The following is an 18612-nucleotide window of genomic DNA, read 5'->3' on the forward strand; positions in this document are numbered from 1 at the left end:
CACTTAGGTACCCAACCTTTATAAATCTACCTCTTCAAGTACCTGAATAAAGATACTGAAATTCATCTGAATTGAATCCTTCTGAACCAGCCTATGATAATGCTCCAAAGGGGAATTAGGTCAGATGAGCCAGTTTCTGTCCACTTTTACTGATCCCATGTGCAGAAAACTTTTGACTTAAATATTTCATGATAACCAAATGCCTCCCAGACACAACTTTTATGTCTCCTTTTGGTTTCTGTGTGGCATAAGAACAAAGGAAAGATGTTTTGAAATTAAAACAAAATGAATAAATGTATCTCTCCATTCATAGAAAATTCAAGAAAATTATGCCTTCTACAAAATTGGGCAAAAAAAAAAAAAATCAGTTGTTACTTAGGTGATTGTCATTCAAAAACCCATCCCTCAGAAACCCCAGAGAGGAAAAATCACTTATGAGTTTCCATTGTCTTTATCCCCCATATATTTCTTACAACTGAAATCAGCTCAAAATTTACATCTAGGAGCGCCTTGAACAAAACTAGAGAAGGAATCCAAGTTGCCAGATGGGGGGTGTACCAGGGAGAAAGTAGTGTTACTCTCTCTACCTCAGTGGTTTGGAGGGAGGGTCTCACTTTCCTGCTTCCTACTCCCATCCCCAGAAAGTATTCTCTATGTTTCAGACTTCCGGTGATACCAGGAATTTTTGACTGGATTGAGGTAGAAAGTAAGAAGCCGCTTAAAAAAATTTTTTTCTCTAATTTAAGAACTATGTCCTCGGAGGAAAAAGTTCCCTGCAGACATTCTGACACAAAACTGTTCTGTTTCATTTTGCTTCGTTTTCTGGCTGTTGTCCAAATCTGTTTCAGGAAAACAAAAATAACATATTTTTGTCAAATGGGATATCATAACTGGAGCTTAATTTAATATTTTGCTATTAATTCAAAATTTTTTACTCTGCACAATTGCTAACTTGAGTGGGAGGTTAAGGTCTCACTCGACCAGCAATAGTGAGGGGTGTGTGAATGGCAGAGAGCCGGTATTGTTACTAGGGGAGGCATGAACATCTGAAGAACCTGAATCAGGTCAGTTTGACTTACTACCAGAAAGGTAAAGAAAGGGAAAAAAGGCCAAAAAAAAAGCCCTTCTCAAAAGAAATACATCTGCATTGTTACTACCTGTAGGCAATTTGCAACTTCTGTCATAGGATAAACATCCTCCCTGAGTATGAATTCTGCCTGTGTGTTCATGGATGTGTGAGAGACGAGACACCGAAGACTGGATTGTAGTCAGTGTTTGGCAATAGAAGGGATAATGGGTGTGCGTGCCATCGCAGAGATTCTTTTATATCCAAAGATAATCATTTACCATCTTGAGTAAGACATTTTTACCTCATTACAGTTTTTACTATAAAAAAATGGTTGGCATGATCTAGGTTTATGATAGAAAATGCAAGCCGTGTGACACATACCTATCCTTATAGATCAATGTCACATTCATTTCTCTGTTACTCTCTTTCATTTGCACAGATTTCTGGAGTGAAGCCAATGGCATAGACTTGACTTAAAGTGTAAGCTCCCACAGCCTGGGTCTGGTTATGGTTCTTCCCTTCCACGCATGGAGACCACCCTCCATTTGTCCTCTCTATATCCAGACAGGGAGATTGGAAACATTTTACAAACTGTGAAAAGTGCTCATTTAGCTTAACCATTTTTTTTTTCATTTTGTTGAGTCCAGGGGATAGATAAGTAATTGCAATGTAATGGAGCTGAAACCCAGGTCCAAGAGAGAAGATATCTAAATTCTAGCCCAATTCTGCCACTTAATTAGCCATATAAACAGTAATTTACATTCTGGGTGTCAGTTTCTTCATGTATAAATGATGACATTTATTAAAACATGATGTGAACGATCTTCAGCTGAAGAAAACACATAGAATTTGAGAAACTAGTGACATAATCAGGTTTCTTTATTGGCAGACATCCTGTAATCTTTATGATGCTGATATGGACGGCAGCTCTCTAAAAGAACAATGCCATACAGAGCACCTCCCAAACCTCTTCCATCTTGGAACCCTCTCCCATGAAGCATTTCTTTGGATGAGTGATCCATGAAGTGTGTTGTAGCATACACTGGGGGAGATGACAGTTTTAGGATTCTGCTTGACTGGTCCTGCCACGGTCAAGTGATGGGTCTGTGTGGGCCTAGCAGAGTTCCATCAACCCTGCTGTGGAATGTGGTTGCGGTGCCCTGGAGACCTTCACAGAAACATCAAACTTCAGCTCCCTGGAGGCCACCACAGCTTCTCCTGTGGATGCTGGTTATATGTCCACTCCCTCCCCTGCCAAACCCACCGCAGATACTATACCCATCCCCTCAGCGTCTTCCCAGACAGGTCCCCTCCCAGTCTGTTCCACTGTGGGCCCTCCTACTTGCCAACATTGGATGGCACATTTGTTCCCCGCCGTTGGTGGAGAAAAATCCAGGACTAAAGATTTCCACACTTACTTCTCAACTACTTAATAAGTCAGGAATATCTCAGGTGATAGAATAAAAGATTTCATGAGCACTTTTCTTTCATCTTATTCTTTTATGTCTTATTTGATACTCTGCTTGGAACTGGGTATGTGGAGGGGAACAAGATGTAGTTTCTGCCAGACAAATGAGATCCTCCGCCCTCTCAAACTGCTTACGGATTGGTGGGTGAGCCAGATTTGTAAGCAAATGGTCTGAAAATATTATGATAGTGTCCTATTAGTAGTATATGCCAGTTGTTAGAGTAAATCTTTATCTTTTTAGGTTAGCTCTATATTTGTTTCATTAAGGCAGGTCATTATGGAATTCCTGGTCTCTAAGAATGTAGAATGGCTTAAATAAAGGATCTGAAGCTCTTATTTCTTTCGCATAGTATGATGGTTCAGGTGACTTGATTTTCCTGTTCATCGGGCAGCAAAAAAACAAACATTTTGTAAATGGTTTCCCTGCTCCTAAAAGCCTGTCAATTAAATTGAGAACGATTTATTTTGTCTTACTAAAAAGAATGCACCTTTCAGGCACTCTGCTCCACACAGCATTTCTTTGCTTCGACAGCCTGTGTGGACCTTCTGAACAGCTGTTTCAGACCTTGGTACTTACACTTAGGTCTCTGGCCCCAGCTAACTCCTCAGAGGAATGAACAGAACATATACAGCTCACAGCTGAAGAGAACCTGTACAACAGTGAGCACTCGGGGAGGGCCCTATCTGCCTCTGGAGCTTCATGTCCACTACCCTGGAGGCTGCCACTTGAGTCTCCATCTGTGATGGGTCATTCTGTGTGGCCACCTGGCTAGGCTAGAGTACCCAGTTATTTAATCAAACACAAATCTAGGAGTCACTATGAAGGAAGTTTGTAAATATGGCTAATATCGACAATCAGTTGCCTCTAAGGAAAGATTTCCCCCGATAATGTGGGTGGGGCTTATCCAATCAGTTGAAAGCCCTGAGAACAAAGCTGAGGCTTCCTAGAGCAGTAGAAATTCTGCCTCAAGACTCACTCGACCCCTGCCTAAGTTTGCAGACCACCAGCCTTCCCTACGGATTTCACATTTGCTGCCCGCTGTAACCATGTGAGCGAGTTCTTTAAAACAAATCTTTTTTTCTGTTCTCCTCTGAGAACATCTTTTGATCCACCGTCCCTTACACACCAGCCTCTGGAGATTTTCTCAAGTGCACTGACTGATCTTTTCCATCCCAAGCCCCTTTCCACCCCGAAGCTGAAAGAGCCTTGAAACCTTTTCGTACTCCTCCATCATGGTCCAGCTCTGTTCTGAATTAAACAGGCAGTAGGGGTTGGCCCCATGAGGGAATCTAACCAACATGGATGACATGATTTCTACATGAAAATGCCTTCTGAATTCCAAAAAACAACCTTTTATCTAATAGGAATTTTATATGCATTTTTACATCATTTATATCATTGGAGTTAGTTCCCAATACATGTGTTACTATCCTCATCTTGTTTGAGAACATGGAGGTTAAAATATGTGAAGGTCACTGGACCAAAATCACACATCTGGGAAGTAGTAGAGTCAAACTTGAATCCACGTTTACCTGATTGCAAACACTCTCCTATATTCCTTGCACCATGCTCTTTCCCTGTCAGTGGAAAAACTACCTGGGTAAGAATTACCTGGTAGGAAAATATTCCATTTTTTTTCTGTGACACTTCTGTTGAGTATTGTAAGCAGAAGTACTGGAACATCACCTAAATGACATCCATTTCATATGGACATCAAATACTGCATCCATTCGAATAAAAAGGCTGGATTGTTCTAAGGTGAATGAAAGTCTTTTTACAAAATATTTATTTATTTTAGCTTTTAAAAATGTTTTGAATCCCACTGCTCCTGGCCCTCAGAGGCTGATATACCAAAAACATGCAAAGGCATTTCAACCCTTGGGCTGCCTTGAGCTGGCTTCACAGGGTTTGTCCTAACCCAACTGAGGGACTCCCTCCATCGGCTTAGGCATCCCCACCCCTGGCTAGTGTCTTCTTTGACTCTCAGCTACACAGGGGCTTGTTCAAAAAGGATGCTCCTATTGTCCTCATCCTGAAGTTGGAGAGCTGTTAAGAAATATTTTTCTACATAATTTCAATCGGCAAAAGTAAAAGTGACAAAGAGCCAGAGAGCTCAATTCTGGAAGTATTGTTTTAGAGTCTCAAAGCTGTTCATTCATTCAACAAGCACGTATTAAACATTTACTGTACAGGAGGTTCTCTGGGAAAAACAAAGATGAATCACATTGTCCTCTGATTAATAGTGAACGTGGCCATGCTCTGTGCCAGATGCTCTAAAAACAGTGCTTTCCAAGCCAATGATAGCAACCAATTAGTGGTTCGTGAAATCAATTCAGTGGGTCGCAAACGACATCATTTTTAATTAAGTAGAACACAACAGAAGAGAATAGAAAAGAAGATAGAGTACATGGCCTCAGAGAGGTTAAGTCTTTCTTTCTTTCTTTCAGTTGTATACACTCATATGCTGGTTTCCAAGGGAAGGTGTATCCGTTACTGTGAAACAGAGTCAAAACCTGTTTAAAAGCTACTGTTCTAGAGAGAGTGAAAGAAGAAAACAAAAGCTTTGCTCTCAAGAAGTTTGCATCTTGCTGGGAAGATAAAACTAATTAATGAACAGCAGAATCCTTTGTATGAAGCAGCTAATGGCTAAAGGGTCAGTGAATGTTGCTGATTTAGTGCCCCATGAGACTGAGACCAGGGGAAAATTGCTGTGGCAGTTCATTACTCCCTCCTTGAAAAACTTCTCACTTGGCTTCTAGGACAACACACCTCACTGATCCTTCTCAGAATCCCTCACTTATTCCTCCTCGGCTCCCCATCTCCTGTAGTTGGGTCAATGCCAAATGGGCACAGTTCTTGGGCCACTTTTCTCTCCTACCAGTACCTATTTCTTAGGTCACCTCAGTCATTTTCTGAGCTTTAAATACCATGTGAGGGCCCACGTTTGCTTCTGCAGCCCAGACAGCCTGAACTCCCAGCCTTGCATAACCAGGGCCCTAGTTAATCTCTCTACTTAGATGTCTCGTGGACATCTCAAACTTAATCTGTCCCAAACTGAACTCATCTTTGTCACCCCAGTCCACACCTCCCTTAGGGTCTCTCATTTCAGCTACTGGGAATTCATCCCTCCAGCCTATCATGCCAAAAATTGTGGTGTCATTCTTGACTTTTTTTCTACTCTACTCTCAACTCCTATGTCCAAATCATCGTGGAAAAGCCTATGGGCTCTATCTTCTCCCTACCTCTTCTGCTACCACTATTCCTCACCTTCAACTCCAGTCTGGATAAGTGTGTGAGCCTCTAGACTCTTCCCCAGATTCTACCTTATCCCTTCTAGCAACCTCAGCTCCGCAAGCCAAGTGATCCTTTTAAACTATGATCGGTCACATCTCTCATCAGAACCTCTGAGCTATTCCTATTTCTCTGAGGAAAAGCCACAGCCCTTCCAATGGCCTGTGAGGCCCAGTGACCTAGACCTCATGCCCACCCATCACCACTCTGTGCTCACCTTCTGTCTGCTCTCAGTCCCCTGCCCTGCTGGGCCTCTGCAAGGTAGCATGGCAGGCCTGTCTTCCCAGCAGGACTTTCTTACTCTTCTGCTCCAAGCGCTTGCCCTACAGATCTCCTGGCTAATCCCCTCCCCCATTCGATCTTTTCTCAAGGTTACCTCCTCAGTGAGGCCTCTAGGGACCATGCTCAGCAGCACTGCAAATACCTCTACCTTCCCTCTTCCATGCTCCTCTCTCCTGCTTTCCTTTTCCAGTGGTACAGTTCACCATCTAATGTATACTTTACTTGTTCATGCCTCTCTTCCTCTTTCCACATTACACTTTCTGTATCCCTAGTACCTAAAGCAGCACCTGTTTCACAATAATAAGCTCAATAAATAGGCATTGAATAAATGAATACATGCTTTTAAGTGAAAGAAACAAAAGAAATGATACTTTTTTTTTAAGATTTTATCCATTTATTTGACAGAGAGAGATCATAAGTAGGCAGAGAGGCAGGCAGAGAGAGTGAGAGGGAAGCAGGCTCCCTGCAGAGCAGAGAGCCGGATGTGGGACTCGATCCAGGACCCTGAGATCATGACCTGAGCCGAAGGCAGCAGCTTAAACCACTGAGCCACCCAGGCACCCCAAGAAATGATACTTTTAACTCCACCTTAACCAGTAAGGAAAGGAAGGGAATACCATAATGAAGTTTGGTCTAAGAAACCTCACCTCTGGAAAACAGAATGGAGGTTCCTCAAAAGGTTGAAAATAGAGCTACCCTATGACCCAGCAATCACACTACTGGGTATTTGCCTTAAAGATACAAATGTAGTGATCCAAAGGGGCATGTGCATCCGAATGTTTATAGCAGCAATGTCCACAATAGCCAAACTATGGAAAGAACCTAGATGTCCATCAACAGATGAATGGGTAAAGAAGATGTGGTATATGGAATACTATGCAGCCATCAAAAGAAATGAAATCTTGTCATTTACAACGACGTAGATGGAACTAGAGGGTATTATGCTGAGCGAAATAAGTCAATGAGAGAAAGACAATGATCATATGATCTCTCTGATATGAGGAATTTGAGAGGCAGGGCAGGAGGATTGTTGGGGGGTAGGGAAGGAAAAAATGAAACAAGATGGGATCGGGAGGGAGGTTTCTTAATCTCACAAAACAAACAGGGTTGCTGGGGGGAGATGGGGGTATGGCAAGGGTGGCTGGGTGATGGACATTGGGGAGAGTATATGCTATGGTGAGTGCTGTGAAATGTGTAAGGCTGATGATTCACAGACCTGTACCCTTGGGGCAAATAATACATTATATATCAATTAAAAAAATAATAAAATTTTAAAAATTAAATTAAAATTAAAATTTAAAAAAAAGAAACCTCACCTTAAACTCTATAATGAATACTCCAGTTGGGAAGTTTCCTTTTGAGGGAGCCTGAGCTAGTTTGGAAATACTGGTTCAGACAGCTACTGAATGTGCCATACTCATCTGCGCACATGTTTGTGTGACAACTCCCATTGGTGTATCATGCTGCCTATCAGAAGTGGGTCGAAATATAGCCTTAAAGTACAAGTCCTCAAAAAGCCATTTCCCCATTCGGTAACTATGAAAGTGGAATTTTGTATTACACATGTGCATAAAGACACCCAAAATATTATCCCATTCTTCCTAGATGTCAAGAACTACATTCCCATAATTTGAAAAATGACAGTTTCATTGAGTTAGAATGAACAGTATTCATGAAGAAGAGGTTCTGTTCTGACTCATTTGAGTACAGTACACTTTTAGGTGTCATGAATGTGACTTGGAGTAAAAAGTCCAAACAGCACCAAGGTGCAGTAGTAATCAGATGAGAGGGATTTAAAAAAAAAAAAGGCAGGATATTTTGAGGTGTATCTCTTCTTAAATCTTCTTTTATTCTAATAGACACCAAATAGCTAAGTTAATGGTTCACAAATGTAATAATTTATGGCCCATTTAAGAAACTTAGTAACCCAAAACTTAATGGTAAACTAAAGGAAAATATTTGCTGAAATCTATTTCAAAATTTGTAATTTGGGGGGCACCTGAGTGGCTCAGTTGGCTAAGTGTCTGCCTTTCGGCTCCGGTCATGATCCCAGAGTCCTGAGATCGAGCCCCAAATTGGGTTCCCTGCTCAGTGGGGAATCTGCTTCTCCCTCTCCCTCTGCCCTTCCCCCTGTTTGTGCTCTCTCTCTCTAATATATAATATCTTTTAAAATTCTTATAATTTTGAAATTAAGTATTAATACTAGAGATGACTGATTTGATAAAAACTAGCTGTTCCAAGATAAACAGACTTTAAGTTCTAAGGGAAAAGGTCCATACTCAAAAACATTGACAAGTAGTGGGGTCTCAGAACTGCTGAGAGATTTAGAATATTTTAACCAATACCAAAATTTAGTATTGATGAATGGTATTTCTACATCTGGGCTTCTGCAGACTTCAGGAAGATTCCTAACCATCTACCTGCATCCCTCCTTTTGAGCACCAGACACAGAATTCATACTTGCCTCAGGGAATTCAATTTTTGGAATCATAGCTACAAATCACCAGGAATATAGTGGGCAGGTGCCACCACGCATGACTGCATCACTGATGGCTCACCCAGCCATTGCAAGCCAACATATATGCTCCCAGTACATCAGAAAGGCATGTGAGAAATGAACAGTTGCATTAAAAAATAAGAAAGGGCTCTAAATTAGCTTATCCCCTATATGGTCAATGGAAATAAATGTAAGATACTTATAACAGATCTAACCCTCTGTTGTGTTTAATTTTGCTATCTTTTAGGATGTTTATGTTCTTGCTTATATTTCACTAAACCTTGTAGCCAACTGTAACTGCTGCATGATGGGTGTTCTGTGGTTCTTTCAAGCACCTAAACTTCCCTCCTTGTTACAGTTGTCAAAATGTTACAGCATTGTAGCTCCCAGTAACTTAATGCTTGAGTTTCATGTTTAATGGAAAATTGCTAAGCTTTGAAACTTACAGACAGCAGAATAATATGATGAAAAGAACATAGAAATTTGAAACAAACTTGCCCTTTGATTCTGAATATGATTTACTAGCTGTACAATTTAGTGTAAGTTATTTAATAGCACGAAGTCTCAATTTTCTCATCTTTGCAATGGGGTTAATAACAATTAGGGTTTTATATCATATGAGATAAAGTTTGTGTGTTGGGATTGTAAAATGGCTACCAGCAAGTCCTAAGGCTAATTACTTTACTATGGATGTACTGAATGTGAGAGGAAGTACCTTCAACTCGGCATTCCAAGCAAAGGTTGAGATGCTTGCTTACTGAGCAGGCTTAGATCACACGCTCAGCCCTGAGCCAGGCAAGGCACCTGGGGAACGTGATTGTGTTGACTGACTGAGCCAACTGCTGTGCTCCTCCTGAGACACACGGACCTCAAGTGTGTTTCCTTCTGGGGAGGAAGGGTTCTCCAGAGCAAAATCACGAAGATGAAGATGAGACTACAAGAACCAGAACTAGAACCAGGGTCGCAAAACCCACTGATGTCCACTACAGTCAAAATGCAGGGTGGACAGCGAGGAAAATTAAGTTTTCTCCCCTGTCCTCACATTATAGCAGAATGTGGTATCTTAGTTACTACTTCTTGATGTGGCATCACAAGGCATCTTCACGACAGACAGCAGCCCCTTTGGTGTCAGCTGTCACCTCACTAACATTTTCAACCAGCCCCCAAAGGCTCATGGACCACTTTGAGGGGTCACAGGCCTTGCCCCTCACATTTCTGCCACAATGCCTTTTGTCGGTGGCATCCATTAACTTCACACATAGACATTCAACTCCTAAAGAATGGTTTAACCACCAGGGAAGAAGATTTTTAAAGAACAAAGTACAAACCCAGTAGGTGAATCAAAGGTATGGAAATACTTCACTCAGCTTGACTTATTCTAAAGCTATTTTTCCATTTTCCTTCATCTATCTCCCAGATTTGCCCAATCACTTAAAACTTACAAACCCCTTTGACAACAGAGACTGTGTTTTATAAAATGCTTTTGGTATATTTGCCCAGCACCTACTATGGTGCTAAGTACCTTGTAGACACCTATAAATGTTAGTGGGTGAGAATAATTCCATAGGATCACAGTGACAGAATCCTATTGCATAGTACTATTTACAAAGTTTTGTTTAAGAATGCTAAAATAGTCAACAAAACAAAAAGGCAACCCACGGAATGGGAGAAGATATTTGCAAATGACAGTACAGACAAAAGGTTGATATCCAGGATCTATAAAGAATTCCTCAAACTCAACACACACAAAACAGATAATCATATCAAAAAATGGGCAGAAGATATGAACAGACACTTCTCCAGTGAAGACATACAAATGGCTATCAGACACATGGAAAAATGTCCATCATCACTAGCCATCAGGGAGATTCAAATTAAAACTACATTGAGATACCACCTGACACCAGTTAGAATGGCCAAAATTAGCAAGACAGGAAACAACGTGTGTTGGAGAGGATGTGGAGAAAGGGGAACCCTCTTACACTGTTGGTGGGAATGCAAGTTAGTGCAGCCACTTTAGAGAACAGTGTGGAGATTCCTCAAGAAATTAAGAATAGAGCTTCCCTATAACCCTGCAATTACACTGCTCGGTATTTACCCCAAAGATACAGATGTAGTGAAAAGAAGAGCCATCTGTACCCCAATGTTTATTGCATCAATAGCCATGGTCGCCAAACTGTGGAAAGAACCAAGATGCCCTTCAACGGATGAATGGATAAGGAAGATGTGGTCCATATACACGATGGAGTATTATGCCTCCATCAGAAAGGATGAATACCCAACTTTTGTAGCAACATGGATGGGACTGGAAGAGATTATGCTGAGCGAAATAAGTCAAGCAGAGAGAGTCAAGTATCATATGGTCTCACTTATTTGTGGAGCATAACAAAGAACACGGAGGACATGGGGATATGGAGAGGAGAGGGAGTTGAGGGAAACTGGAAGGGGAGATGAACCATGAGAGACTATGGACTCTGAAAAACCACTGGAGGGTTTTGAAGGGGCGGAGGGGGGGGGTGGAGGTTGAAGAACCAGGTGGTGGGTAATAGGGAGGGCACGTACTGCATGGAGCACTGGGTGTGGTGCAAAAACAATGAACACTGTTACGCTGAAAATAAACAAATTAAAAAAAAATAGCACAGAAAAAAATAAAATAGCTAACAAAAAAAAAAGAATGCTAAAACATTTTTTATTTGGAGGGAGATATAGCGAAGGGTCTATTTAAAAAGAGGTAGGTATTTACCCTCGTCCTTAAAAGGTCATTTTTAAGCAATCTGAAGCAAATTAAGCTTTGCACCCCCTTTGGGCTTCGTGGGGAGTTAGAAAGGGCGGTTGCCAGGGAAATCTGATTGGAAAACACCAATCAGACCTTGGGATCTGCACGTCGCGTAATTGTAATTTTCCTATTCTTGCTCTTTTTTTCTGCTTTTGCTATGAGAAGAGCAAGCTTAAAAGGCTACAGGGACATTTATGCCAAGTCGCATTTGTCAAGTTGAAAGCTGTGTGGAGCAGAAAAGCAGTTCTCCCCGCTGTAAAGAAGATGCAAAGGACCCGAGTGAGTAGGGAATCTGAGAGCTCACTAAAAGTGCTTAGAAGGCAGAGACATTCACGCCATTTCTGTAACAAGTTGTAGGCAGGCACTTGAAATCCAGGGGGAAGACTCCTTACCACTGGGGTGCATGCAGCCCCCCACAGCCATCTTTGAAAGACTTGATTGTCCTTCAAGTTTTCTAGCTCCACCCCCCACCTGCCAACTGTCTGACAACAGCAGTTGCTAAGGCACCAGGACACACTGAGGGAGCAAATGCTGTTTTATTTCTTATTATCTTAAACCCTCTTCAACAGTGCTGGCAAATTAGTGGCAAGATAATATTTATGCTGATTTCAATAGTTACATTTTATGTTTATTTTAGAAATAAAGTACAGTTGAATGGGAGCATGCCCTCCCTTTTCCCCTCCCCCCCATTTATTTTGTTCAGTCACTTAATCAATGTACATTCATCAAAGGCAGGGTGACATTAAAGCTTTGATGTCAGATGAAACCAGACTCCTACTCATTATTATGACCTTGAGAGTCATTTCTGCTTTTTGAGTCTAAGTTTTGTAGCAGTAAAATGGACAGGGTTAATGCCCATTTCATCGGACTGCTGGAAGTATTCACGTAACATAGATATCTCTTCCAGCCCTCTGAGGTTATCCCAGAAATGTCAGATTATTCTGTAAATATCAGATCCCTAGCTCTCCTTTCATAAATACAGTTTTTCCTCCTTGTATTTACTCTTCTTCATCGAGCTCAGGTAAGATGAAGTCTGTTGATCTCCTCAGCCATAGTCAAGCGCCCTCATCTACCCGGTTGCTTTAAGAGAAACACTCAATTGTTGAAGAGATTGACAGCTGCCAAGGAGTAGCCTTGCAAAGATCAACCTCTTATCAATGGCCACCATTTTAATCACCGCTCTAACTTGCTATGTTGTCTTTATTCCCACCTCATCGATAAAATGCCTACATTTTTTTTTCTCCCCGCTTCTCTGGTTCCTGACAAATTAGAACTTTAAGTCCCACCTCAGCCTTAGAGGTTTTCCTCCCTAAACCTCGGCCATCCAGAACTGCTCACAGAAGTGCACTGGCCTCCCCTGGTATATTTCAGGATATACGCTCCATTTCAGCTGTCCCAGCTTTCTAAGGGTCTGCATTCCTTTTGTGGCTCTCAGATTTCCCAAAATCTCACGCATTTTCATCCCTCCAAACCTAACCATCCAACCTCCCATCTCAAGATAATCCGCTCTCCAGGACTCACTCACACATAGCTTCATCTCCCAGCCATCATCTCTCAGACCATCATTGGCACAAAATGTCTGACTCTCTCTACATGTAGTTACACTCTACTGACTGAAGCCCAGCAAAAGTGGGGGACTGAAACCCCAAATCCCGTGGAAGAGCCTTTTAAAAGTAAGCCTTCTCGTGTCTGAAATAGTATTTCTTATAACTTCTACTTAAAGGCTTGTAATCCTTCCTTTGTTTTATTAACATTTTTTTCCTCCAGACAGATCTTAAAACCATAGGGAGGTGTTGATTTTTTCTTCCTTACCTGAAATATGTATTCTTTAGGTTACCATAAAATAACAACTGTGACTCAAAAGACAGCCAAGATCTGAACACAGGGGGAGAAAGGGAATCACTATCTGTGAAGAGTAGACCCTATTTTGGGTATAGTGTCACCCTATACCAACTACTAAGCTCTCTGGACCTCAATTTTTATATTTGACAAGTTAAGATTATAATAATTTTTCTTATCCTTCAAGGTAGTTGTAAGGATGATAAGACATTATGTGAGCTTATGTTTTTTGCAAAAGCATCGCACAGATGTATGCTAATTATTATTATTAATTTGGTCACTATTAAATAGGAATATTAAGTTCTATGCTTTCTACCCTAGAATATATCCATTTCTTATTTTTATTTTCACACATGTTCTTTAAAAGGTGTTTGGTTCTAAGATGTATGTTTCTCATTTTAGCATCTTGATATTGGAATGAATCATATAATCTAGGAAGCGTCAGAGTTTAGTTGGTGGCATTGATTTCTTAGTGGCACAAAAAAAATATTGAGGGTTTTGCATTGGTAGCTTAGATTCAGGATAATGTGGCATTTGGATACTAGAGGAAGGCTGCAGATAGGTCAAAGTAAGGATAGTTTGTCTATTCAAAATGGAAACTTTGTTAACCAAGTGGGGATAACCCCTCCCCCAAAAATCAGCAAAATATTTGAGACCCTCAGAACAGAAGATATTATCTTGGATCATATAACTTTTAAGAGTTCCCCAAGGGAAAGATTTTTCAAGGGCCCCTAGCTTATCATAGCTTTTGCTCATGGATCAACCAGAATGAGTGTGATCCTCTTTCAGCTGAGTTTGGAGAAACCTGAAGAGGGAAAATATTTGGCAGCACCAGAACACAGTCTACTTTCAAAGATCCTAAAAGAGACAGAAACACATTTTTGTGTTTGAAATTTTTGTATTTTTATATAGGATAACATATATATTCCATCTGCTTATATTCTTATACTAGAACATCTGCTTTAATGAGTAGAAGATGGTCAGCTAAAATGCCACTGCTTTTTTAATCCCAAGTTATTTATGGCTGGCCATACTTTAAAACTAGCCATGAAGAGACAGATTTCTAATGTTTTCCTCAGATTTTAATGGTCCTTGGAAGTTCACAAACTATATTCACACACATAATTTCTATTCATTATATATCTATTATCATCCTCATTTTAGAGATGGAAAAACTGAATCAAGGAGATAAAGTGACTTATCCAAGGTCACACACATTGAGTGAAAGTAAAGCTCTAATTGGAATTCATTCATTCATTTAGTATCACATTTACCCAGAAACCTATTCCCTTTCTGGCAATGTACTAGGCCCTAGAAATAGCCAGATAAACAGTAAGGAGCTTGCCCCCCACCCTTACCTTTTCAGCCTCTCCTGCACGTCTGTAACTCAGAGCTGCACAGAGCAGAAAGTTCATGCAGCCCAGAGGTCCCCTAACTCCCACTCTTGGTCTGGACAGTTCTTATACATCTGGAATACACAGCTCTCGGTCAAGGTTTTAAAACAAACAAACAAACAACCCTTTAAATACAAACACAGTTCCCAGGGAGGCTTTTTTCCCCTCCAGGTTTTCTGCTTTGTGAACCAAAAGGAGGCATTTGGGATTCAATCACTGGGAAGCCAGGCAAGATTCTGGTAACCTAAAGGCTATAGGCTCCCCGTCTTGGTCCTGCAGAAAAGAGATGAGACCCCAGGACAGACAGCTGGGAGTACTTCCTGATGGGAACTGTCACTTAAAAATGATGGAAGTAGATAGTCTATTAGGACTTTATGTTTTTACTTACTATATTTCAATTATTTCTGTTCCTCCTTTGAGGAAGAATATTGGAATCAGGCATCTGAGTCTTCTTGGAAAGCTAATGTCTTCCATCATGAGGGAGTGCCTGCATGCTATACCAGTAGGGCAGAGCTCCCGTAAAAGACCTTTACTGAGCATTCCCTGTGCACTTGTGGGCATTACCCCATTTAATCCATGCCTAACTCTCTATGGGGTAGGAAACAGACAAGGAAATTGAGGCATATGCCTGGTTTCTGACACAGCAGGATCTTAGACCTGGGTAGTCTAGATGCAGAGCTCACATCTTTGAGCCCCCCGCAATACTGCTTCCCCTGTTTCAATGAGCTTACCAAGTAATTAGAGAGATGACACAAAGACACATAAAACAAGTAGTGCCTATAAATGCCATTGTGTGATTAGGCACATTAAGTATGCAGAAAGACGATGTGGATTAGGCTTGGGGCCATAGAGTGTCCAACCCCACTATATAACTCGGCCCCTGTAACTTGACACCAGTCATAGTCAGTGCATAATGAATGGGCAGGGTTGTGTGCCCACAAAACTTTATTTACAAATACAGATGGCAAGCTGGATTTAGTCTGTAAGCTGCAGTTTGCTGACCCCTCATGTAGAGATACATGCTATAGATTTCATTAAAAAGATCAGTTTACTCTGGAGCAGTCGGAGGGAGCTTTACAGTTGCTGAGTTCAGCCTGGCAGGAAGATTTGAGACAGACTTATAAGAACCTACATGACCAGGCCCTGTACCCCTGGCCTCTTCTTGTATCACTTTCCCCTTGCTGGGTACTCCCCAGTCATTCTGGCATTTTCACTCACACACTTACTCTGTTTTTGTTTTGGGTTTTTTTTTTTTTTTAGATTTTATTTATTTATTTGACAGACAGAGATTGTAAGTAGGCAGAGAGGCAGGCAGAGAGAGGTGGGGGAAAGCAGGCTCCCTGCTGAGCAGAGAGCCCGATAGGGGGCTCGATCCCAGGATCCTGAGATCATGACCTGAGCCGAAGGCAGAGGCTTAACCCACTGAGCCACCCAGGCGCCCCTCCTAAGCTTAGTCTTACTCTAGAGACTCTGCACTGGCTGATCCTTTTGCCTGGGAGCTCTTCCCAGCTCTCCTCCAGGCTGGCTCCTTTGGTCAACAGATCTCCTCGGGAATATTATCGCTTTCCTAGTGGCTTCTCCGAGGAACAGGCTAAAGGAGGCCCCTTCCAGCCACATTGTTACATTAGCCCATCTTATTTTTCTAATTCCATTTATGCTGAAATTATCTTGTTCATTGATTTGCATGCTTGACTATTATCTATCTCTTCCTGCACTGCTTCTAGAATGTCTGCTCCACAGCCTGAGATCCATGCTTGTACTGTTCACTGCTGTATATTCCTGGTACCCACACCATGACTGGAAAAGAAGCAAGGAAAAAATACTTGCAGATGTGAGGGAAGAAGGAGAGAGGCAAAGAGAGATGCGCAAGGAGACGGAGAAAATGCAGGCATGTCCCACTGGGTCATGTTTCATTATCTCCTGTTCTGTAACTGAATAGGCTACAGCTGTGATTGGAATGACCCATCGTTCAGTGTCCATGCACTCTTTCAATTAAGAAAACATCCCCATCCTGTAAATAGAGAGTGCTAGCACTTGGTTATGGTCATTCTTTGGTCAGAAGCAAGCCTTCAGTAATTCTGAACTATGACATGTGGTCTAAGTTACAGACTGGTTATTCCTGAAATAGAAAAATGCACTCTAGTCATCATTTTGTTTGATCAAAAATAAAGCTCTCTCTTGGAATTTAATGCTTAAACATATGCATCAAAAAGCAAATAATCCTTTTTTCTCTAATTCATAACTGCTGTTAAATCTAACATTTATTACATTGATTTTATTATTGTTTCTTTAAAAATTTTGCATCCAACCACCTCCAAGGTTGGTGCAGATAAGCAGGACATCTGGCTGGCCTATTACCAACAAGTGTCTATTTGCTCCAGCTTCCCCTCCTTAATAAGACTTCTATTCCCTCAAACTCCCAGGACCAGTAATACTGAAGATTTTCTCAGATAGCCGTAAGGTTAATTGTTTCTTTGGATTTCCCCAATTTTTCTTCATTCTGTGCAACTGGAGCAGAAAGACACATCAACTTTTGGCTAGATCACAATAGTAGCTGTGCCCCATGATTTTCTGCTCTTTCCAATGAAAAGGGAGTAACATTTCACACTCAGGCCCCTTACAAATTGGCGTGCCTTCTTAGAAAACTATGCACCTGGGCGCCTGGGTGGGTCAGTGGGTTAAGCCACTGCCTTCAGCTCAGGTCATGATCTCAGGGTCCTGGGATCGAGTCCTACATCGGGCTCTCTGCTCAGCGGAGAGCCTGCTTCCCTTCCTCTCTCTCTGCCTGCCTCTCTTGTGATTTCTCTCTGTCAAATAAATAAATAATATCTTTAAAAAAAAAAAAAAGAAAACTATGCACCTGGTCTCTGTCTCCCCTTTTGCTTTAGAGTTTAAAAGGGTCAGAATAAAAACTCTGGCTCAGTCATAGGAACTTCTGAGACATTATTTTTCTTCTCCAAGATCTTGATTTTCTGTGTCTTTACATTTTTCCTAGAACTGATTTCTGTATTATTGTACAGGTAATCTTGCCGTAGGCTATCTTTAGGTGTATGAATAATGCATTAATTTTTAAATCCCATTCCATACAACTTAGCTTCTATCACTTGAAAACAATTTCATTGAGAGGTATACAGATTAAATACTTTATAGTTGGTTCCCTTAGCAACAGTTGCGACCCATTGTTAGTGCAAGCTCAAGTTCCTACCATAAACTAACTTTGGGAAAAACATCCAAACAGAAATTTGCTATGTTTCATTTCATAATTGATATGACCTCATACAAGTTTGTCCTTAGTCTCTGACATATTCCAGAGACCAATGTTTATTTATGAACTGTGAATCAGTACCAAGAAATGGCCAAGTGCTATATGCATCATCTGTGACCCTTAGCTGTACCAACGTAATTTATAAAATGTAATTGCTACGCCAATAATGAGGTTCTGAACATGATCATATTTTTCAGTGAGTCACCTTCCAACTGAAGGAAAACAAGGCTGTTCTAAACATCTATGATTTCACTAAGAAATCTTCCTTGTTGCTATAGTGATTTTGATGCTTTTTAGCTAAAAAAGTAAAAACTCTGCACTGTTATTACCATGATCAACAAATAGCAAATGGATCAGATGTAATGGATTACAAGGTGGCATGGGACTACAGCTCTTTGGTTCCGTAGGTGCCACAGATCATAGCCCAGAAGGAGAGGAACAGTATCACATAGTGGTCAAGAGAACCAGGTTAGAACTCTGCACCTTCGTAGCTGAGACTTATGTGTCCCCACATGGGGCTTGACCTCACGACCCTGTGATCATGACCTGAGCCAAAATCAAGAGTTGAATGCTTAATCGATGCTGAGCCACCCACCAACTCCTTTATTCTGTTTTTAGGGAAACATCTATTCTCATTCTCTGGGATCTATAACATTTAGGAACCTGTGTCCAATATGTGTATATGTCATTGTGAACAATTTTATGAATGCTTCTGAGTTAAAAATTCATA

The 18612-nt window shown here is 41.1% G+C and overlaps 1 protein-coding gene across 22 annotated transcripts in view; it reads left to right on the plus strand.

Moving 5' to 3' along the window:
• The window catches only part of DLGAP1 (DLG associated protein 1), a 906793-nt gene that overhangs the window by 632365 nt on the left and 255816 nt on the right, over nt 1-18612 (plus strand). For 10 of the 22 annotated variants that reach the window (XM_046025114.1, XM_046025116.1, XM_046025110.1 and 7 more), the window contains one exon: nt 11550-11663. The exons of the other annotated variants lie outside the window; for them this stretch is intronic. In XM_046025114.1, coding sequence (XP_045881070.1) covers nt 11550-11663 — 114 coding nt within the window. The remainder of the gene's footprint in view (nt 1-11549; nt 11664-18612) is intronic. 22 annotated transcript variants of the gene reach the window in all.

This window comes from Meles meles, chromosome 12 (genome assembly GCF_922984935.1).
Source record: "Meles meles chromosome 12, mMelMel3.1 paternal haplotype, whole genome shotgun sequence".
In the NCBI taxonomy this organism is placed as follows: domain Eukaryota; kingdom Metazoa; phylum Chordata; class Mammalia; order Carnivora; family Mustelidae; genus Meles; species Meles meles.